At 38.9% G+C, this 23,997-nt stretch overlaps 1 protein-coding gene across 4 annotated transcripts in view; it reads right to left on the bottom strand.

Annotated features, from left to right (window-relative positions):
- Positions 1-1,308: 1,308 nt before the first annotated feature.
- The window catches only part of PHACTR2 (phosphatase and actin regulator 2), a 298,637-nt gene continuing 275,948 nt past the window's right edge, over positions 1,309-23,997 (bottom strand). For all 4 annotated transcript variants that reach the window (XM_063666682.1, XM_063666684.1, XM_054490424.2 and 1 more), the window contains one exon: positions 1,309-8,414. In XM_063666682.1, the coding sequence (XP_063522752.1) occupies positions 8,399-8,414 (16 nt within the window). In that variant the 3' untranslated portion in view covers positions 1,309-8,398. The remainder of the gene's footprint in view (positions 8,415-23,997) is intronic.

Raw genomic sequence — 23,997 nt, 5'->3', positions numbered from 1 at the left:
TTGAGTAGACAAGCACTGAAAATGCTACTTCTTTCTTCCCCATGATATTCATCTAATTTCAAAAAGCTAACATCTGCAGCTTTTTTTTTTAAATTCAGATCCTTAGAAATGGTGTCTCTTTTTAACAAAAGAGCAAAAAAATCTTCACATGAACTTTAGGTTCTTAGCCTTTCTCTAGATTTTACGTGTTCCATTATTAGCGACCACCCTTTAAAGAGCAAAGAGTTTAAAATTCACAAACTAAGTGAGGACTTGGGTGTCTGTGGGCAGCAGTGCTCGTAGCAGCAACTCCATGCAGAAGTTTGAATTGAGGCTCATGACTAGTTCATTTGTTTTTCTATTTTTATTTTTTATAGAGATGGGGTTTCACTGTGTTGCTCAGGCTGGTCTCAAACTCTTGGGCTCAAGCAGTCTTCCCGCCTTGGCCTCCCAAAGTGCTGGAATTACAGTCATGAGCCACTGCACCTGGACTTTTAAAATTTATGTTTCAATTTTTTATTTTTTCATCGAATAGTTAAATCAAAATAAATCAGAGGTCAACATAGCATTGTGTAAAATGAAAAATTGCCCATTTCTTACCTCCATTGGGTTTTAGACAGTAATGTTTCTATGTAGAACTTGGTTTTGTCTGAGAAAGAAATAGAATTGCAACAACTACTACGCCTGTCTTGAAGACGTGCCTCTCGTTTTCGATAGCATACTTGGGACAAATTTTTCAAACCTACTTTTTACTTTTTTGGTTCCAATCCTCCGGTCTTCCGTCTAGGATACTGGCAAGCACGTTGCTTTCAAGTTTCCCCTTACATCTTTGGCCTTGTCCTGGAGTGCGGGGAGGTAAAGTTACTATTTGTAACTGATGTTGAAAATCACAAAAAGTATATTCCAATTCTTTTTGTGGTCAAAATATGCTCCCAACCTCACTCCTTGCTTGTAATACATTAAATAGTAAGCATAATGAGGAAGTCTGTTTATTTTCTATATTATAAACTCTAAATGGACTATCTTTTATGTTTACATATAATAATGGCAATAAAAACATCAATATCAAATACCTCAGATATAAAAAGATAGCAAGTTAAAAAAAATACTGGAAGTTTCTTTTAAGAGCAGTAATTCTTTAGACAGACATTTTAAATAAAAAGTACAAGGCCTTACATGTCTCAAGACCTTACATACAAAGAGGTGTTAAAAACCTAGGTGAAATTGAAATAACAGGCAATTAGGGAAGTTGTCTTACTCTTTTTTCTTTTTTCATTTAAAAAGGCTGAGCACTATCCAAATATAATAGAAACTGGAACAAACTAAAACTGGGGATTTCCCAATGATTTTATTGAGGTAACTTTTCCCAATTTTATACATATATGCATTTATATATACTTAGGAAAGCTAAACAATGTTCTAAGGCACTTGGAATTGTGCACGGCAAAGTATCCTCTAATATTATACAACTAAATAGAGCAGAATTTTGCTTTTTAAATAACACAAACACCAGTACGGAATTTAAAAAGGGAATACATAGTATTTCAGGTTACAATAGTGGAATACAAGTACATATGTGTGTATACTTGTAGATATTTATACCCACATACTATAATACAGTACAGATAAGAACAACAACAAAAGAGAAACTGTCATGTTAATCAGTGTACAGTTCCAGTTATTTACACTCACAGATATTACACCTGTGTAATACGTAGAACTAGATCACTCACTGGAAATCAGAAAGCATTCAGTCAGTCTGATAATGATCACAGTTTACCATTGTTATCACTTTAACTGAAGTGTGAAATAACAAAAGAATGCATATAGTCTGTTATTTTAAAATCCCTGTTACACAGAAAAAAAAAAAAAGAAACTCGTTTGAATTTTTGATAGGTCCTAAATCTGGTGAAATTGGTGTAAATGTTTTGAACACACTGGCACATTTCTAAGCCACAGAAGAAATGTTTTTTTAAAAAAAAAAGAAAAAGAAATATCAGTAAGGGATGAAAGTGGTTTGACCCTTGAATCATTCTGATTATTTCTGAAGGCGAGTTAGCCTTGCAGTGGCAACTTCTCGTTGTGGAGGCTTTCTAAACAACATAATGACGTAGTCAAACTATAACAAAAGTATCCAGTAAGGGAAAAGCCCCTCCTCCCCCGAGTTGGCAAGTGGCACAAATATTATTGGCATTTTCATATACCATAAAATTGACCTGAGGGTAGAGTGGCATTCTGCCTTATTTGTGCCTTTCAATTTATTCTTAAAAAAAAGAAAAATACTGCTATTTAAAAAGATAAGAATTCTTAAGCACCATCTAAAAGCTTACAATATAACCACCTTTATTGACTCTGCATTACTCGGCCTCAAAAACAATTTAGACATTTTAATGTTTTAAAAAATTATAGTGGCTAAGTTAATTCCATTCTGCTAGCCACAATTCATCCAAATAATGTCAAGACATATTTACCATTCAGTTTTGGTGATAAAAAGCGACAAAGAGAATATGTTTCTGTATTGTTAGTACAGTTTAATAATGTTTCACCTAAGTAAAACTCATCCTGTTTTGTGTGTGACCATCACTGAAGTATGAACAATAGGCATGCAATCCACAGTTAATCCACATTTTCATCATAATGCAGCATTCACAAATCTTATTAGAAAAGTTGAATCGCATGACTACATTTATACAGGGAAAATTCAAGCATTTGCGTGTGAATTAAATGCTTTGTTAATAGGATAAGCAGGTGATTCGTTTGGAACTTATGGGCTGCAGCATAACCAGGTGAAATCTAATGGTGATTTATTTCCAAAGATCACCAGGTTTGTTCAAGTGCATTGTTAGTCTATGTTTGTGTTTAACCCATGCAACAATCCTCATGACAGTAACAAGGATTATGACAAATAATGTGGTTCTAAAGAAAAGTTGTAAGGCAAAAAAAAAAAAAAAAAAAAAAGCTTTCTTCATGTATGATCTCTCCTTTAAGTATATATAGGGACTTTAAGTATATATATATAGGGACTAGGCCAAGTCCCCATGCCCACTGAATGGCCAAGGCTGCCCAGTAACCTCCTCCCTGAAGAACAGCTGCACTGAGACAAAGGCTCGAAAAATGAAGGGAGAAAAACCATTCAGGGCCCAAAGAAATGCAAGGCAGCAGAGACAATGTTTGAGGATAGGCACTTTTTCTCCCTGTGTCCTCAAATTGCAGTAGACAGTGGCATTCAGGGGAGGTGATACCAACCTCCCAGGGATGGCGTTTGAACCTGGGGGAATGCTTTTTATTCTTGGTGTTTACAATGACTGAGAATGCTACTGACATTTAGTCAGCAGGGGCCTGGGATATTAAACATCTGGCAATGCATGGGATGATTCTGTACAGCAAAGACCTACCCAGCTCCAAATGCCAAGAGTACCCCCACTGAGAAACACAGACCAACAGTGCTTCGCTCATATGTGCAGCTGTGCTAGCAATGCGACAAGCTAAATGACATTTTTTTTGTGTGCAGTAAATCCTAGCATGGCTAAAAAATGACCCATCCTTATAGGGTTGGCTTTAGGTGGGAATAGCTGCCACAGGATCCTCCATTTCTTTGCCAGAAATTTTACAACATATACAATAGGATTTTTAAATTTGGGATGATACTGTCTTCAAAAAAGCATTGGTGGGTAAGGTTCCAGCTGCTTTCTAGAAATGCTAATGGTGCTTTGCATTTCCATACATAGCTTAAGCTTAATGATTACAAAAAGGAAATTGGAAGTGAAAATGGGAATGATCTGAGGGTACTCTACCTCTCTCCCCACCACCTCTTGGTCACTGCCTGCCTTTACAGTAGAGCCCAATGCTACTTCTTTGAAACCTGTGTTTGAACTAACTGGGGATGTACTTTCTCTAGAAAGATGTTCCTATTAATTTGGTGATTACTCTGTCATTGCTTTTCCCTGGAGGACATATTTTATTTTATTTCATTCATTATTACTATTATTATTATTATTTTGAGACGGAGTCTCGCTCTGTCACCCAGGCTGGAGTGGAGTGGCACGATCTGGGCCCACTGCAACCTCCACCTCCCGGGTTTAAGCGATTCCCCTGCCTCAGCCTCCCGAGTAGCTGGGATTACAGGCACAAGCCACCATGCCCAGATACTTTTTTTTTTGTATTTTCAGTAGAGACGGGGTTTCACCATGTTGGCCAGGCTGGTCTCGAACTCCTGACCTCAACTGATCCCCCCGCCTTGGCCTCCCAAAGTGCTGGTATTACAGGTGTGAGCCACCGCACCCAGCCAATATAGGACATATTTTAGTTATATAAGTTCATTCTGCTTTGTCCAGTAAAGCAATGTAATCTATCCTACCAGTAAGCAGAGACTATCTACACAGTAGTGAAAGATCTAGCCATTTCAAGAGGCCAAGGGACAATTCTGTAAATAAATTGCATCTAAGTAGTTCCTTACTACTCACAACATGCTCTAATAGTGTGAAGAAATTAATTCTTATCCCAAAGAATATACTTTTCCTAGTAATGATAGGCTTCATATAATTGGAATTTAAGAATGCTTTAACAATTTTACCATACTCAGGGGTAAATGACATGAATTCATACATATTGTACTAGTTTAATTCCATACCGCCTACTCTGAGGAAGATTTCTTGCTCTGTTTGAAATTTGCAGCAAGGGGCACTTAAAAATAATAACAGACTGAAGAAATTTTTCAGCAGGAAAGGAAGAAAGTTTTCATTATTAAGTGTGGGCATACTCCTCTGTGGTAGACAAGACTACCCTTTTCTATTGTGACTACAGTATGATTTTTGAAAGTTGTGTCTGTCTGATTCTATGAAGCATAAATAAAATGCCTGTTATGTGTTAATATGGTACATATCAGAATATGCAATGTTAATGCAAATTTTTCCTCTTTTAAGTGTAAGCTATAATATATATAATATACATATATATATATTTATTTTTTTTTTAATGCCAACGCAGCCCTGAATTAATTGCAGGCTGTAAAACTGGACCTTTTTTGACTCAGGTTTTAAGGACTCATCTCTTATTTTCAGTATTTGGTGACTTTTGAAGGGTGTATTGAATTCCTTTATTTCCTTAAATATATTTTCCCTTCAATTTCAGAACTTCCTACTAACAGAATATATTTACTAACATTAGAGAAAGATAAAGGACTACTCTCATTATGCTACTAAACAATATGAAGATGAAACCAGAAAGTCAGTTTTTCTGGGTAAAGCAGAGACAGATGTGTTTGCTTTTTCTCCATGTAAAATAGCTGTTCAAATGCCAAAATGGTTCTCTATTACGGATTTCACTTAAGTAATTTAACGAATTATAGCTAACATGTAAAAGTGCAAGACACTTCACATAACACAGGAAATTATCAAGCGAGCTGCCTTAAATGAATGCTGACTACCAGAGAACTATTTTGTCAGACTGATTGGTAATGACCATGAAGATTCTGATCAAGCCTGCTGAGCATCTTCTTAATACCCTAATATTAATGTTTTATTCTCCATTAAAAAAAAACTAAAATGGTCACTTTGGTTTCTACATCTGTCTAGTTCTTTCCTGCCTGGGATCTTCCTGGAGATGGGTTTGTTTTCTTCCTTAATCATATCTTGGGAACTCAGGAAAACTCGCTTACTTCCTCAATGTCAGCCTAATGTCAAACTTTAAATAGCCAAAAACCTGGAACTGTGTTACAACAAAAGAAATCCAATTCCCACACACTTTTATTTTCCTATACAGCATATTCTAACTGGTTGGATTGCTGAAACACTGGTGGTGGGCAGAGGTGCCTATGCAGGGAGGGTGGGCCAGACCTCTGCATCCCTTTAGGGCCCCCAGGTAGGAGACCTCTGGCTGGGTGGCCGGTGGGGATATGTCTCATCTCTGCTCTACTAAAATAGAACCATATTCTGCAAAATACAGCTTAGCTCATAATCCTTTAATTCTTTCCACAGCTTTTTACTCAAGCAATCATTCTAATAAAATAATTGGTGATTCCAATTACGTAGACTAGCAGTGGCTAATTTTTTTTTTTACTTTTAAACTTGTCTCTAACTTAGAAAATTTTTTCTAAATGTATCGATTAGTATAAAGAAAAAGTATGAGTAGTTAATAAATCTGACCTATTATACAAGAAAAGCAATTTTGAAATACCAGATTTTCATTTTTTGTACTGAGTGTATCTCATTGTAGGCAATAAAAAATTGCATCATAGGCATCAAAAGTGGGAAAAAATTGTTCCTTTTTCAACCAAATAGAAACTTTCAATAACATACTTTGAGTGATAAAATGGTGATGTCTTACACTTACCATTATAGAGAGGTCTTGTGGTTAGAAATTTAAAAAGTGTTTAAAGATGATTAAGCATAGACATTTAAAAGAAACATTATATCTCTTGGTATTTTTCCCAAGACACTAAAATAATAAAATAAAAATATAATTAAGGAAAAGCATGACTTTGGGAAAAAAAAATCACAAGTTAATTTTTATGGCTGGATTGAAACACTATAAAACAGACAAAACCTCAGCCAGAGACAGACACCTGGGCATGCAGAAAAATTTTTTCAAAGCAAAAAATTTGTCTTATCCTATTAGTGAAATGACAACAGACTCTAGGTGTATTTTATTAATGCACAGAGTCTAACAAGAGGTGCAGTAATGCTCGTTACTTTTCCTAATTCTAACACGGTCCTGGCTTTTTATAATAGGCCAACTGGCATTAACATTTTTTATTTTTAAATAAAATGATCCGATTTCAAGTGGTTCTTTAAAATACCAATGAATGGCAGGATCTATATTTATTCACCAGGTTAAATGCTTACTTTTGGGTTGAAATAGAAAATTACAGTCTTGAACCAGAAGCATCTCAGAAAATTGTAGTCCAAACTCTGAGAATAAAATAAACTCTATTTGGGTCTTGTTTTGTTATTCATTTCATGTGTTTTTAATTAAAGGGGCACAAAGCAATTGTGAAGAACAATGAAATGCAACGTGGTATTTACATATGGTCATATGTATTTGGGAGCAGAAGTCATAGTGTGCCTGTGACTCCATGGAAAATAGCAACACAATAATAGACAGTTTCTTAATGTAAACAATACAGACTGTAGGCTCATAGGGAAAACTTCCACTACTTTAACCTCACTGATTCTTTTGCATTGACAGTAAATACTGTACTGTATTTATGGATGCAATCTGCAGATTCTTAAAATACAAGATGAGGATTTCCTCACACACAACTTAGTGGAAACTTTCCATGTTCTGTTAAGCCTTTGGGTGTTTTTTTGATCTGTGTGCTTTTTTTTTTTTTTTAATAGCAGCAATCCAACTTTAAAAAAATGCAGCACTAAAAAATAACTAGTCCTTATTCCCATGCAGGACTATCTGCAGGCAGCACGTTCGTGTCTTGCTTAAGTTTTAACTTTGGAGTCAAGTTTTTATAACGGGTGTCATGATTGTCAATACTGTCTTCTTTAGGTGAAGTATGGTTGCTTTGACTTTGGATCTAATCGAGATAGGGAAAGATCAAAAGATTTATTTCTGAAGCTTGCTACAGTTTTCTAGGGTCACATTACACCTGACTTTATTCCCAGTCCTCTTATCCTGTGAAGGCTGGTACACTAGGAAAGGAATATTTAAAAATGTCAAGTGTGCATAGCTAATGCTACTTAAAAGCATGCAACAAAATTTGGGTAAGCATGCTTGTTAAGAGTCAGTAGAAGCTCTTGCATTTAAGAAAAAGATGCATGAAAACATTCAGACTTATTTCTGGCAACTGGATTCACTGGCGCAACATAAAATAATGGTACTATACTGTACGAACATAATGGTGAAACAAGAATATTCTCCGATCAAGTCTTTGCGGAATCCGCATCAGGAGGTTAGATTCCTAAATCCCTTAATAAGTTCTCAGCTACCAAATAACTACTTCAAAAATACATTTATGCTTCAATTTTCTCTTTTCTTCATTAACATAATGAAATATTTCTCTTTCTTTCTGATTTTCAACTCCCACCCCTTTTCAGTGCCCAGCAATTTTAATCTATATTTTTCTTTCACCTGCATTATAAAATTTGGCTTTCTGGTAACAGGGAGCCAGCGATTGTCTTCTGCTCATCTTCTTTGATTAAAGCTTCTGATGAAGAATATCCATGGTGTCTCTTACCATCACTGTGCATTCTGGGCAGCAAGAGTCACTGCATCCTTCCTTTTGCTTGTTGGAGCCATCTGGGCCGCACAGGTGAGGAGCACTTCTCAACCAAGCTGAGTCACACGCTTCCTTCACCACACGTTAAACGGAAACACACACATTCAAATCCCAGTGCAATATCAGATTTTCAGGAAGCAGGGCTTCCCCCAAAGATGATCAGTCTCTGTTTCCAAATAGTCTCACACTTCGTTATGGACGATGAAACCTGGAGTAAGAAATAGAAACCATGAGTCTGTGGCCTAGGAGCACATTCTGCACGCAGTGAGCTGAATAAGGTGTGGTCGTGTTTACAATGAAAAGCTACCCTAGATATCCCCCAACTGAATTACTGTTTATAGATTGCTGTCATAACAAAATACTGTTATAAATATTATTGAGGAAAGCAGAGACAACCCTTACATAAAAGATGCTGGTTATAGTATTCAGGTTACACAGCAACCAAGACAGAAAACATCACTATTCTTGAGCATTGTGCTCTAACCTTTTTTATCAAGCAGAAGGAGATGTTTCACAAAGGGATTTCGGTACACCTGGTCTGTATTATAAAAGCACAGCAACAAATAGGCACTTTTTCATTAGCTTCAGCCTCTCATCATCTCCTGCTGACGACTCCAGATCTACTTTCTACAACTGAATTTCCAAAAGCCCGCAGGGCGCTTCCCCCCAGATGTTCCACAGGTACATACTAAGCATGTCCACAACTATACAAAGCTTTCCTTGTTAACCTGCCTTTGCACTTTGTCTTGTTTAATATTCTATCTTTAAAAATATTTTTTGTCTAGAAACCTCAGATTAACAATTCATTTTTCTCCCTCATCCAGCATTTCCTATTAGTCACCAAGTCCTGCCTCAACTGCCTGTCTTGGAATCATTAAAGTGCCATCTTTTGCTGGCACTACTTTCACGGTATGCTTGTTAGCCAGCCAGCTGGCTTCCTTTCCCTCCTTGTGAGTTCCTGAACATTCCTCGCATTTTTGTAGCCCGGTGCTTTTGAACATGCTGTTCACTAATACTGCAATTCCTTCCTTTCATTTCCTATCTATGTTTTCATTTTCAAGATCAAGGTCAAAAGTTATCTTCTCCATAAAGCCTTAAGTGATCAAGCTCTTCAGCCTACCTCTGCGATTCCACATTTATGCAACTCTGCCTAGCATTTCACTCTGTCTTCTACAATCGAATGCTCATCTGCTCTGGTCAGCCAGTCTCCTAATTAGTTTCCCCGTCCCAGGCTCTCTCCGTCAAATCTATGCTCCTCACTGTTGCTCGCACTATCCTTAAAAATACTGGTTCCATCATTCCAGTTCTTGGGGTTTTTAAAATCTTTTTTTATTTTTAATTAGATATGGAGGTCTTACTATGTTACCTAGGCTGGTCTTGAACTCCTGGTCTCAAGTGATTTGCCCACCTTTGCCTTCCACAGTGCTGTGATTACAGGTACGAGCCACTGCGCCCAACCCAGTTCTTTCTCAAAAGGATCATATTGTTCCCCATTCCCTACAAAATAAAATTTAAGCTGGGCATGGTAGCACACACCTGTAATCCCAGCTGCTTGGGAGGTTGAGGTGGGAGGATAGCCTTGAGTCCAGGAGTTCAAGACAAGTCTGGGCACATAGCAAGACCCTGTCCCTTAAAAAAATTAAAATAGGAAAGCCAACAAAATAAAATTTAAACTTCCTGGAGTGGCAAGTAAGGCTTTTCAGAAAGTGGCCCAACTCATGGTTCTAGCTATATCTCTATCACTGCTTCCAAATACTCTCCGTTCCAATCACTTGCCCCAAAAAGGCTTTTGCGCTAATGCCCTTTCCTCTACCTACTTTTTGCGGGGTGGGTGAGGGGGAGCCCCGTGGGGGACAGGGTTTCACTCCTGTTGCCCAGGCTGGAGTGCAGTGGTGCGATCTCAGCTCACTGCAGCTTCAACCTCCTGGGTTCAGGTGATTCTCCCACCTCAGCATCCAAGTAGCTGAAACTACAGGCATGCATCACCATGCCCAGCTAATATTTGTATTTTTAGTAGAAATGGGGTTTTGCTATGTTGCCCAGGCTGTTCTCAAACTCCTGCACTCAAGCAATCTGTCCTCAGCCTCCCAGAGTGCTGGGATTACAGGTTTGATCCACCACACCTGGCCTACTCTTTCTTCTACCTTTATCTCTCTTCCCATCTGCGCTTTATGCAGTCTCACTCTGTGCGTTCTCCAAACTCTTTTCTCCACTGCTCAGGGAAGCACTAATCGCTCTCCTTCCTGTGTTCCTATAACCTTTGGCTTATGCCAGTTATTGCTTACATTATATAATTGGATACATGTGCCTTTGCTATTGGATCATGAGAAGCTGAGGAAGGAAATGTTCTTATCCATTTTTACGTACTCATTGAATACAGTCTCTGGCACATGATAGTACTTAATAAATGTCGCTGTGTTGAATACAAGCATTACAAAATGAAAAACTAAAAAATAAGAGCAGGTGAAATGAGATGGGCCATGAATTGATAACTGAGGAGCTGCTAGTTGGATACGAGGGACTCATATTACTTCTGTGTTTGACAAAAGTCAAAAGAAAAATAAGATATACCAAGCTTTACAAAACTGGTAGGCAATTTACTACTAAAGCAGGAATGTGTCCACTTTGAGTTCTGTTCTTAGTCTATCCCTGACTGTAACCTTGGGCAGATGTGAGGACCGCCATGCCTGCATTGGATACACAGAGGCAACATCACTCTTTCACTCTTTCGAGGGCCAGGTCAAGGGCCCTGCTGCCTCATGCAGCCTCAGGACATTGTTCCCTGCATCCCAGCCACTTTGGCTCCAGCCTTGGTGCAAAGGGCCCCAGATACAGCTCAGGCTTCTGCTTCAGGGGGTGCAAGCTGAAAGCCTCGACAGCTTCCACATGATGTTAAGCCTGCAGATGCACAGAATGCAAAAGTGATGGAAGCTTCGGAGACTCCACCTAGATTTCAGGGGATACATGGAAAAGCCTGGGTGTCCAAGCAGAAGACTGCTGAAAGGGCACAGCCCCCACAGAAAACCTCTACTAGGGCAGTGTGGAAGGGAAATGAGGGGTTGGGGATTCCACAAAGGGTCTCTGCTGGGGCATTGCCTAGTGGAACTGTGAGAAGGAAGTCACTGTCCTCCAGATCCCAGAATGGTAGATCCACTGGCAGCTTGCACCCTGTGCCTGGAAAAGCGACAGACATTCAACGCCAGCCAGTGAGATCAGCCTGGGGGCTGCACCTTGCAAATCCACAGGGGTAGAGCTGCCCACTTACCCCAGAGTGCCCAGGACATGGGACATGGAGTCAGAGGAGATTATTTTGGAGCTTTATGATTTAACAACTGCCTTGTTGGGTTTTGAACTTGCATGGGGCCTGTAGCTACCTTCTTTTGTCTGATTTCTCCCTTTGGGAACGAGAATGCTTACCCAATGTAGATCCCCACCATATCTTGGAAAAAACTAACTTGTTTTTTATTTTACAGGATCATAGGTGGAAAGGATTTGCCTTTTTTCAGATGAGATTTTGAACTTTTGAGTTAATGCTGGAATGAATTAAGACTTTGGGGGACTGTTGGGAAGGCATTTTGAAATGTGAGAAGGACATGAGATTTGGGAGCGGCCAGGGGCAAAATGATATAGTTTGGATATTTGTCCCTGCCAAATCTCATGTTGGAATATAATCCCCAATGCTGGAGGTGTTGCCAGGAGTTGTTTGGGTCATGGGGGTGGATCCCTATGGCTTCGTACGGTTTTTGTGATGGTGAGTGACTTCTCACGAGGTCTGGTTTAAAAGTGTGGGGCACTTCTCCTCCACTCTTGCTCCCATTCTTGCCATGTGATGTGCCTGCTCCTTCTTCCTTTCTGCCGTGATTGGAGGCTTTCTGAGGCCTCCCCAGAAGCAGATGCTGCTATGCTTCCTGTACAACCTGCGGAACTGTGAGCCAATTAAACCTGTTTTCTTATAAATTACCCAGTCTCAGGTATTTCTTTATAGCAGTCAAGAATGGCCTAATACAGTCTGTGAGGGTGTTTTCAGGGACTGGCTTGTGAGTCTGAGTGGACTAGGTAGGGAAGATCTTCCCTCAGTGTTGGTAGCCACAGCCAATCTGCCAGAGAGCCAGAAAGGACAAAAACAGAGAAAAGGAGACTATGTCAATCTATCTACTGGAGCTGGGATACATGCTCTTCCTCTCTTGTCCTTGAACAACAACAACTCCAGGCTCCCCACCCTTTGTACTCCAGAACTTACACCAGTACTCCCCACTGCCTCAAGCTCTCAGGCCTCCAGCCTTGGATTGAGTCAGGCTACCAGCATTCCAGGGTCTCCAGGTTGCCGACAGCCTGTTGTGGGACTTCTCAGCGTCCAATATCATGTGAACCAATTGCCCTAATAAATCCCCTCTCATATATCTATATACATATATCTTATTGGTTTTGTTTCTCTGGAGAACTTGGACAGGTACAGACCCCTTTCTTGGCCATCAGATCTATACCCACCCCTGTCCTATTACCTTTTCTTCATAGTCCTTAGCACTATCTGAAATGCTCATGTGTATTTATTGTTGACTTGGTAATAGTTTGCTTCTCTACTGGAACATAACCACCTGAGGACCTTATGAGACAGGTCCTAAACTCTCAGGGTCCAGAACACAATCTGGCTCACTAGGGATGTGCTCAATAACTATTTGTTGAATTCATAAGTCACTGAACACATATACACAGGGGCATCTAGGAAGTTATTTGTTAGCTCTATAAATAATTCTATATGACTGAGGAGTCCAGTCGGAAGCGCCTAAACTTAATTACAGTAAATGTATACTAATACACAATAACCCACCTGACAGGACATTCCAAAATGTTTTCTAGGAAGAGTCAACCACAACCTGAAGCAAAATATGGAAGTTCTATGAAAATATTTCTAAGAGTAACTGAAAACCTCTTAAATCAAACACTTTATATACAATGTGAAAGGCAAATTGATACGGTTTGGCTGTGTCCCCACCCAAACCTCACCTTGAATTGTAATCTCATAATCCCCACATGTTGTGGGAGGGACCTGGTGGGAGGTAATTGAATCAGGCGAGTGGTTTCCCCCATGCTGTTCTTGTGACAGTGAGTACTCACGAGATCTGATGGGTCTTCTCCCTGCACTCGGCACTCATTGTCTCTCCTGCTGCCCTGTGAAGAGGTGCCTTCTGCCAAGATTGCAAGTTTTCTGAGGCCTCCCCAGCCACATGGAACTGTGAGTCAATTAAATCTCTTTCCTTTATAAATTACCCAGTCTCGGGTATGTCCTTATAGCAGCGTGAGAATGGACTAATACACAGATAATAATAACAATCCTAATATAATATTTACCAGAGCTTACAAGTCCAAGTGCTATGCATGTATTTCCTCATTTAATCCCAAAAACAATCCTATGAGGAAAGTACTCCTATATCATCTTTGTACAGATGTGGAAACTGAGGCATGGGGATGCTAACTCATTTGCCCAAGGCAGAGAGAGAGAGCTGGTAAGTGGAAGCGCTATGCTCCAGACTCTGTCTTCCTAACCTACATTTGAGTATGAGATCAAAATATGTCTTCATCTGTACTTCCATTCGAAGGGGTGATTTTCTGGTGTTCTCTGGGTAGCATGGAATAGAAAAGGTGATCATCTGAATTTCTACCTCTGTCCATTTTAATCAAAAATTATTTAAAATTTTTGTTATTTTATTATTATTATTTTTAATTGACAATAATTGTTCATATTTATGGGGTACAGAGTGATATTTTGATGGCATAAAATGTGTAATGATCAAACTAGCAAATCAATCATCCTACACATTTATCATTTCTTTGTGTCAGGAACATTCAAAATTCTCTCTTCTAGCTTTTTGAACATATGCAATAAATTATTAACTACAGTCCCCCTACAGTGCTATAGAACACTAGAACTTATTCCACCCATCTAGCTGTATCTGTTAACCAACTGCACCCTATCTCCTTTCCCCTACCCTGTTTATCTTCTAATAACCACTAGTCTACTCTCTACTTCAATGAGATCAACTTTTTAGCTTCTACGTGTAAGTGAGAATGTGTGGTGTTTATCTTTCTGTGCCTACCTTATTTCACATAACATAATATCCTCCAGGTTCATCCATGCTGGTGTAAATGACAGAATTTCATTCTTTCTTGTGGCTGAGTAGTATTCTATTGTATATGTATACCGCAATTTCATTATCCATTCAAGTTGTGATCAATTTTGACCAGAGAAAAATCCTGTTCCACCTTCTCAGGTCACACTTTGATTGCTACAGTCTATTCTCAAACTTTTCACAATGACTTGAAGAGCCCATCCAGTGATATCCCAAACTAGCAGCAGCATCTCCCTCTGAGCAGGGCACACCAGCATTGTCCATACTCCAGAAAGGGAGCAGCAACCCAGGGAGCCCTGACAACACAGTGCATTGTACCTCCAGGACCCTCACACCATGAGCTACCAAAGGTCTATCTTTCTTAGGTTCAGCTTTTCTAAAAATTAGTTAAAAGCTCATCTAACTTAGCAATTATTTAGCCCTTGCCAAATCTGCTGGGCTTTGCGTACCAAACATTCCACCGTGTCCTAATCTTCAGATGTTCATCTAATCTTGAATTCAAGGGGCAAGGATAAGGAAACCTGATGTTTTCTCTCCCCATTGGTAATGTCTGCAGGATGAAGAAAGTAAATGAAATTTTGGGTTGGATAACAAAGGGAGTAGTCAATGGACCTGAAGAGATAATCTTCTTTTTTTGGGGGGACACTGTCTCACTCTGTCACACAGTCTGGAGTGCAGTGGCATGATCTCGGCTCACTGCAACCCCTGCCTCCTGGATTCAAGAGATCCTCCTGCCTCAGCCTCCCAAGTAGCTGGGAATACAGGCACCCGCCACCACACTTGGCTAATTTTTGTATTTTTTGTAAAGACAGCATTGTGCCATGTTGGCCAGGCTGGTCTTGAACTCCTGGCCTCAAGCGATCCTCCCGCCTCAGCCTCCCAAAGTGCTGGGATTACAGGCATGAGCCACCGCACCCGGCCAGAAGAGATAATCTTTGAAAGCCCAGTATTATCCTGGAAAGTATTCTGCATTTAATTTTCAAAAATGACTGAGGACAGTGTAAGACTTTTTTTTTTTTTTCCTGCACACACCATTTGCCCATGGATCCCAGTACACAGTGAGTTCCACAGTCTGGATTGTATTGGAAGGTCACAGGCCACCAACACAGCTTCAAGGGCTGGCTAGGAAAAGAAGGTGACCGATCGATACCATGCGTGCAATAATGTGCTGACAAAGCCAGAGGTCAGAACTATGACCTCTCTTTAGATAGATTACCCAGATTCGGTAAAAAGTAACAACCAGAAGGAAAACAAAAGCCATATTTTTTCCTGCTCTATCCAATCTGAAAATGACACTTATATCCTGTTTAAATTAGTCAACTTATCTTCAAATTCAGCTCTAAAACGCTGTGGTTAGAGGTACTGAAAATGCAAAATACGCTTCAGTTTGTTATTTCTCGGTAGTTTGCATTCATTTTAAAGTAGGAGAAGTTCAGCTTTACCTCTTGAGAAGTTTGTCTATGTGACAGCATGACAGTTTTGGCTTTAGGCTTCAAGTTGGTGGAGCAATAAATAGATTTACTGTGCCCAAAGGATAATGAAGCTTTTTGTCCACCCTCTTTTCAGAACTTTCCTGAGACTCCAATCTAAAGTCATACATATTTTCTTCTTTCATTTAAAACTGCAATACATTTTTTCTTATTTTTTTTTATTGTTGAGAGGGAGGGAATGGGGGAAAAGCTATTTTTAAGTTATGGAATTCAGATAAAGACAATGATTTCAATAAAGGTGGTTCCTTCATAATTTAATTTTAAAAAATTATTCATCTTCCTATAAATTTTTTTTTTTTTTGAGACAGAGTCTTGCTCTTTTGCCTAGGCTGGCATGCAGTGATGCAATCTTGGTTCGCTGCAGCCTCCGCCTCCCGGGTTCAAGTGATTCTTCTGCCTCAGCCTCCAGAGTAGCTGGGATTACAGGCATGTAATCCCATGTAAACCCGGCTAATTTTTGTATTTTTAGTAGAGACAGGGTTTCACCATTTTGGCCAGGCTGGTCTTGAACTGCTGACCTCAGGTGATCCACCTACCTCGGCCTCCCAAAGTGCTGAGGCATGAGCCACTGCACCCAGCCCTTCCTGTAAATTTATTCACATAACATAAAATGTATAATTACACACAAAGGTAAAATTTTACTTTCCTGTACTTCCCTACTTGATAGACACAAAACTCCTAAATAATTCATTCCCCTTTTCTTTAAAAGAGTTTCATTGTCATGCCACCTATACTTATTATTTTTAAATTTTATTTATTTATTTATTTTAAAGAGACCAGGTCTGGCTTTGTCATCCGGCTGGAGTGCAGTAGCCGGATCATAGCTCACTGCTGCCTGGAACTCTGGGGCTCAGGGGATCCTCCCGTACATACACTTGCGTTAAACAAAGGAAGAGGCTCTCTTAAATTACAGCTCCTTGTTCTACCTGACAGGCTAGACCACACACTGGCTGGGCTCTTATCATTCCCAATATTGAGCCTTGCTTTCAACTCTGGTAGTAGTTAAAGCAGCATTTTGCAACTCTTTTAATTTCTGTCCAGGTAGCAAGTAAATGGAGTATCCATGAAAGGCAGTGCCACTACAAAAGCAGCCTTTCCATTCCTCGGTGGAGGACCCCTTATTAATTTTCATTGCAGTTTCAAGTATAGTTCCTGTGATGTCATATTTTGATAAGCATATCTAGAAGCTGAAAGAGTGGTTTACTTTAACTGTAAACCCACATAGGATAGTAATACCTCAAGAAAGTATAGAATGAGATCATTGCTTTAAAAAATACGTATATGGGCCAGCCGCGGTGGCTCATGCCTGTAATCTCAGCACTTTGGGAGGCCGAGATGGGTGGATCACGAGGTCAGGAGATTGAGACCATCCTGGCTAACATGGTGAAACCCCATCTCTACTAAAAATACAAAAAATTAGCCAGACGTGGTGGCAGGCACCTGTAGTCCCAGCTACTCAGGAGGCTGAGGCAGGAGAATGGCGTGAACCCGGGAGGCAGAGCTGGCAGTGAGCCGAGACTGCACCACTGCACTCCAGCCTGGGCGACAGAGCGAGATTCCGTCTCAAAAAAAAAAAAAAGTTTGTGTGTATGTGTATGTGTCCATACGTATATACAGTTGACCCTTGAATAACATGGGTTTGAACTGCATGAGTCCACTTATACATGGACGTTCTTCCACCTCTGCCACCCCGAAACAGCAAGACCAAACTCCTCCTTCTCCTCAGCCTATTCAATATGAAGACGATGATGAGGATGAAGACCTTTATGATGATCCAATTCCACTTAATGAATAGTAAATACATTTTCTCTTCCTTACTATTTATTATTATTATTATTATTATTTTTGAGACAGATTCTCACTCTGTCGCCCAGGCGATCTCAGCTCACTTCAACCTCCACCTTCCAGGTTCAAGCAATTCTTGTGCCTCAGCCTCCCAAGTAGCTGGGATTGCAGATGTGTACCACCACACCCAGCTAATTTTTGTATTTTTAGTAGAGACAGGGATTCACCATTTTGGCCAAGCTGGTCTCAAACTCCTGACCTCATGTGATCCTCTGGCCACGGACTCCCAAAGTACTGGGATTACAGGCATGAGCCACTGTGCCTGGCCTCCTTATGATTTTTAAAGTAACATTTTCTTTCCTGTAGCCTACTTTACTGTAAGAACACAGTACATAACACATGTAACATACAAAATGTGTGTTGATTGACTATGTTATCAGTAAGGATTCCAGTCACCAGTAGGTTTTAGTAGTTAAGTTTTGGGAGAGTCAAAAGTTATACGTGGATTTTTGACTGTGAGTGGGGATCGGTGCCCCTAACACCCGGGTTGTTCAAGGGTCACTGTATGTGAATATCTCAGCCTCAACATGAGAAAACTTCTCAACATGAAGAAAAACTTTGTACCATTAAGAAAATTTGAAAAGTAGAGAAAAGAAAAAAAGATTACTGTAACCCCACTCCATAATAAAGCACTAAGAATTTTTGAAGTTATTTCCTAATCTTTATTTCCAGGCATCTGAATTTTAAATAAAATATACTGCTGCTACAGTTAGTCAATATCCTGTCTTTCCCGCTTGACATTATGCCAATGATCTCTTGAGGCTCATTTTAACTCTAAGAGCCTCAATTCAATGATTCTATGAGTCTTCAGTAAGACTCCTTAATATAAGAAGTAAATAATTTACAAGCTGATACAAATATGAAACTACTTTGTATACTCCAAAAATGCCATCATTTACAAAATGAGAAGTTTATTTTTAAAAAGCGATATTCTCTCTTGATAACAAATCTGATATGTGTTAACACTTTCTCTGTTGGGAAAACAGAGAATATCCAGAGGAAAATTAAAATTACTCAAAATCTTACCACTCAGCTGTAACTACTTTACAGTTTAGAACTTCAGTAAAATTTGACCTTTCATGCAATTTGTCTTTAGAATTTAGAGAGTTATTTTATATTGTAGAAATTCCATTTACTATGGAAAAGGAAGTGGCTTTTGTTTGCCACGTTGGTCTCCTTCGAGAATGCAATGATCCTATCTAATGATCTATCACTCTCAAATGGACTTTTGGGTTTTGAACAGTGGGCTGAGTGGGCACTGTTGAGGGGTAAAAAATGCAGAATGTAGCAAGACCTAAGCAACTGAGGTTAGGGCTTGGTACCTATCAGGCCACAGGAAGACTTCTTGTGGTGACCATTTGTCCCTACCCTTCTTGTACAGCCCTAGAATCCATTCCAATTCCAGGGCACCATCTGGAAAATACTGGGAGAAACTGGGAGAATTAGATGAAAGAGTAGAGCACCACAGTTCTTCATCACTACAGACCAAACATGTCATGGAATGTATTCCATGACGGAAGTATCAGAGGTACCTCCTCAGTGCACAAGACGTAGAAGTGTCACAATTAATATTAGTGCCAATACAAGTCAAGAAAAGCCACCACGATGGAAACTTCATTTACAGAAACAAGGACTTAGAGAATGGATTCATTATTTTTTCTTTTAAATGTTTGTTTTTGACTAGGTAATACATTCATAATGTTTCAAAAATTCAAAAGGTTCAAAGGGGTGAGTTGTGAGAAGTCTCCCTCCCATGCCTGCCCTTGGCCACCAGCTTGTGTCTCTCTCCGGAGTTAGAGAAGCAAAGGAAGCTATATACAGAAATGGGTCCTTCCATTGTACACCAGTACATCACTGTGTTGGAAATGGCCTCTAGATAAAGAGGTGCCCGAGAAGAGGAGTCAGCCCATTTATTAACCACCCCAAATCTGCAAGGAGTTCACAGATTGAGGTTTTGAAGGGAAGGCTTACTTGGTATAAGGAGACAATGTCTCATGCTAATAAGAGGAAAGGAGAGCTGCTGTGTATCTAGGTTGCATTTAAAGGGCAAGGTAATGATTCATAAGGTGTTTATTTTCCCCAAGAGAGGCTGGTGCTAAGAGTACCACCACCTTTTTTATCAACAATTTGCTAAATGTAAAACTGGATCATGTTTTTGTATTATTTTTATTAGAAAGAGTAGTGATTACCAGAACTTCTTCCCCTTAAAAGAATTACTGAAAACAGCTTGAAAATCATAAGCATTATTTTTATGTCTTGGAGCCAAACTATATCCCTACTGGAATATATCTCGAATGATGTCATAAGCTAATGGAAAAATAGCAGTAACATTTGCTTTACTGCCAAGGTTTAAGAATACTTAAGCAAGGCATATTTATTTTGGTGATATGAATATTTAATTTTTCCTTATCTGGAAAGGTATTAAAGAGTGTTAATCAATTTATGTTTTGGAGAACTTTTAAAGTTTACCCTGGATATCAGCTGTTACTCTCCCCGAAAGCTTATATATTTGCATCTGTTTATATTTACATAAGCAATAAAAATATCAATAGACTTTTATGAAATACAAGAAGCATATACTAAATTTCTCTAGATGAGTAAATAAAAAAAATAGCCAATAGAATTTTGAGGGTGAAAAAAATGCCCCATCAAATATAAAAGTACACTACAAATCTACCCAAATTAAACAGTAGGATATAGACAGGGATAGACAAACAGCTAATTAGAACATAATAAGCAATCCAGAAATTGACCGATGTGTATATTAAAAGAGAATTTCACATCCACAGGGAAATAAGTGGCATTGAGAGAATCAACTACTGATTTAGAAAAAAGTAAAGTTAGTTTACTTTCTGAATCATACACACAAATAAATGCACCTCTCCAAAGCATATATAACAGGTAAAAATAATAGTTTTATACTCTTGGCTTCCTCTATCCATAAGACACAAAACAATGAAGTAAAACAGAACAATACAGATAGATTTGAATATACAAAAATTTAAACAAAATACCATTAAAAAGTTTAAAAGTTAACAACAAAATGGAGAAAAATAATGCAACATATGCAATAAAGGGTTGATATCCATGATCTCTAAGGAGATGTTACCAATCCGTATAAAAGACAAACAACTACCCAAAATATTGATCACATAATTTTTTTTTTTTTTTGAGACAGGGTCTCACTTTGTCACCCAGGCTGGAGTGCAGTGGTGTAGCCACGCCTCACTGCAGCCTCAATTTCCTGGGCTCAAGCAATTCTCTCACCTCCGCCACCCAAGTAGCTGAGACTACATGCAAGTGCCACCATGCTAAGCTAATTTTTAAAATTTTTTCTAGAGATGGGATCTCACTATGTTGACCAGGCTGGTAGGGAACTCCTGGGCTAAGCAATCCTCCTGCCTCAGCTGGTCAGAAGTTTTGGATGGTCAAATCAAATAATAAAATATAAGTGATCAATAAAGATATGTTAAGGTGCCCAATCTAATAGAAATCAATGAAATGGAGTATTATTGTTCATCCTTTAGAATACAAACCTCTCGACCACATCCCTCTCCTCCCAGATGCTGATGAGGGTGAGTGAGTAGACTAGGCATGCTCTTAAACTGTAGGTCTGTAAACTAAGTGCTCTTTTTGGAGGATAATGGAATAGTTTATTCCAAAATGCAAAATGTATATGCCCAGAAACCCAGCAAATCCACTTATGGGACTACCACAGAAATACTGGCATGTGTGCACAAAGATATATGCATAAAGAAAGTCAAGGCAACATTGTTTTAATAATGAAAAACTGAAAACTCCATAAACATCCATCAATAGTGTAATTGTTCAATAATTTTTTGGCATATTATCTATGAAATGTCATTCAAATGAAATATATATATACACAAATATATACATAATTTTTTTTTTGAGACAGGATCTCTCTCTGTTGCCCAGGCTGGAGTGCAGTGGTGTGATCTGGGCTCACTGCAACCTCTGCCTCCCGGGATCAAGTGATCCTCCCACTTCAGCCTACCAAGTAGCTGGGACTACAGGTGTGAGCCACTACACTCAGCTAATTTTTGTATTTTTAGTAGAGACAGGGTTTGCTCTGTTGTCCAGGCTGGTTTCGAACTCCTGAGCTCAAATGATCTGCCCACCTTGGCCTCCCCAAGTGCTGGGATTACAGGCCTGAGCCATTGCATCCAGCTGAATGAAATATATATTATCATAGAAAGATTTCTTAGATGCTTTGTTTATGTGTGAGAGAGGGTGCATATAAATGCATACATGTACATACACATATTTTTTATATATATATACACACACATACATGTTTATAAATGCATGGAAAAACATCTAAAAGGATCTACATCAAGCTTTTACTAGTGGATACCTGTGAGAACAGAAATGAGGTTGGGAAAGAAGTGAAGGGTTTTCGTTTATACTTAATAGAATTTTGTATTGCTTGAATGCTTAATTAGAATATATTATTTTTGTACATACAAATACATATATAAAAAAGAGGCTAGGTGCAGTGGCTCACGCCTGTAATCACAACACTTTGGGAGACTGAGCTGGGAGGATTGCTTGAGCTCAGGAATTCAAGACCAGCCTGGGCAACATAGCAAGACCTCATCTCTACTAAAAAACAAAAACAAAAACAAAAACAAAAAATACCCCCACAAAAACAAAATGACCCTTACTTCTCCCTGTACTCCAATTTTATTGTACTTCTTCATATAGAGTACAACAGAATAAAAAGAACCTCTTTTAGTATAAATATTTATTTTTCATAAAATGAGAACTTCCATAAAAATCTACTTTTAAAATTTGATTCCTTTTGACTGTAATTTATTCTTTATATCATGCTATCAAATGAAGATAAGGCTATCAGATACTCCAGCTTCTAGGAAAACTACGCAGAAGCAAAACTATCCCGAATGATACTGTATCGGTTGACTGCAGTCACTGCAGCTCAGGGGTCAGGACTCAACCGTACCCAAGCACTCTATCTTCCCAGTTGCCCAGAGGCCCCAGCCAGCATGATGTCACTCAAAATATTCAGTCACCTTTTAATAATCAACTTTACTTCAGAAGAGCAACTAAAGGTGTCACATTTTAGCATACATTTTTCCCAACCCTAGAAGTGGAAGGGAGAAAAGAGGTGAACAAAAATGTCTGGCTTGACAGGGACATGTTGTTGGTCTCAGAGTAGATTATGATAGAATAAAGCCCTCAAATAGATAAAAATCCATTCAGGATGTTGGAATGCTCTACATGTATATACAAACAAATGATATAGAAGGAAATAAAAAAATAAAGAAGAAGTACATTCAGCTCTTGGTGTCTGCAGGGGATTCATTCCAGGACCCCTTCGGATACCAAAATCCATGGATTCCTCAAGTCCCTGATATAAAATGGTGAAGAATTTACATTCAACCTACATGCATACTCTTGTATACTTTAAATAATCTTTAGATTACTTATACTACCTAATACAATGTAAATGCTGTATAAGTAGCTATTATACAGTATCGTTTTATTATCTGTGTTATTTATTTTTATTTATTTATTTATTATTATTATACTTTAGGTATATCTCTCAATGCTATCCCTCCCCATCCCCCCACCCCACAACAGTCCCCAGAGTGTGATGTTCCCCTTCCTGTGTCCATGTGTTCTCATTGTTCACTTCCCACCTATGAGTGAGAATATGCAGTGTTTGGTTTTTTGTTCTTGCGATAGTTTACTGAGAATGATGATTTCCAATTTCATCCATGTCCCTACAAAGGACATGAACTCATCATTTTTTATGGCTGCATAGTATTCCATGGTGTACATGTGCCACATTTTCTTAATCCCGTCTATCATTGTTGGACATTTGGGTTGGTTCCAAGTCTTTGCTATTGTGAATAATGCCGCAATAAACATACGTGTGCATGTGTCTTTATAGCAGCATGATTTACAGTCCTTTGGGTATATACCCAGTAATGGGATGGCTGGGTCAAATGGTATTTCTAGTTCTAGATCCCTGAGGAATTGCCACACTGACTTCCACAATGGTTGAACTAGTTTACAGTCCTACCAACAGTGTAAAAGTGTTCCTATTTCTCCACATCCTCTCCAGCACCTGTTGTTTCCTGATTTTTTAATGATTGCCATTCTAACTGGTGTGAGATGGTATCTCATTGTGGTTTTGATTTGCATTTCTCTGATGGCCAGTGATGGTGAGCATTTTCATGTGTCTTTTGGCTGCATAAATGTCTTCTTTTGAGAAGTATCTGTTCATGTCCTTTGCCCACTTTTTGATGGGGTTGTTTGTTTTTTTCTTGTAAATTTGTTG

Source organism: Pongo pygmaeus, chromosome 5 (assembly GCF_028885625.2).
Source record: "Pongo pygmaeus isolate AG05252 chromosome 5, NHGRI_mPonPyg2-v2.0_pri, whole genome shotgun sequence".
NCBI classification, from domain to species: Eukaryota; Metazoa; Chordata; class Mammalia; order Primates; family Hominidae; genus Pongo; species Pongo pygmaeus.
Note: the sequence above shows the minus strand (reverse complement) of the source record. Positions and strands in the feature narration are given on the sequence as shown.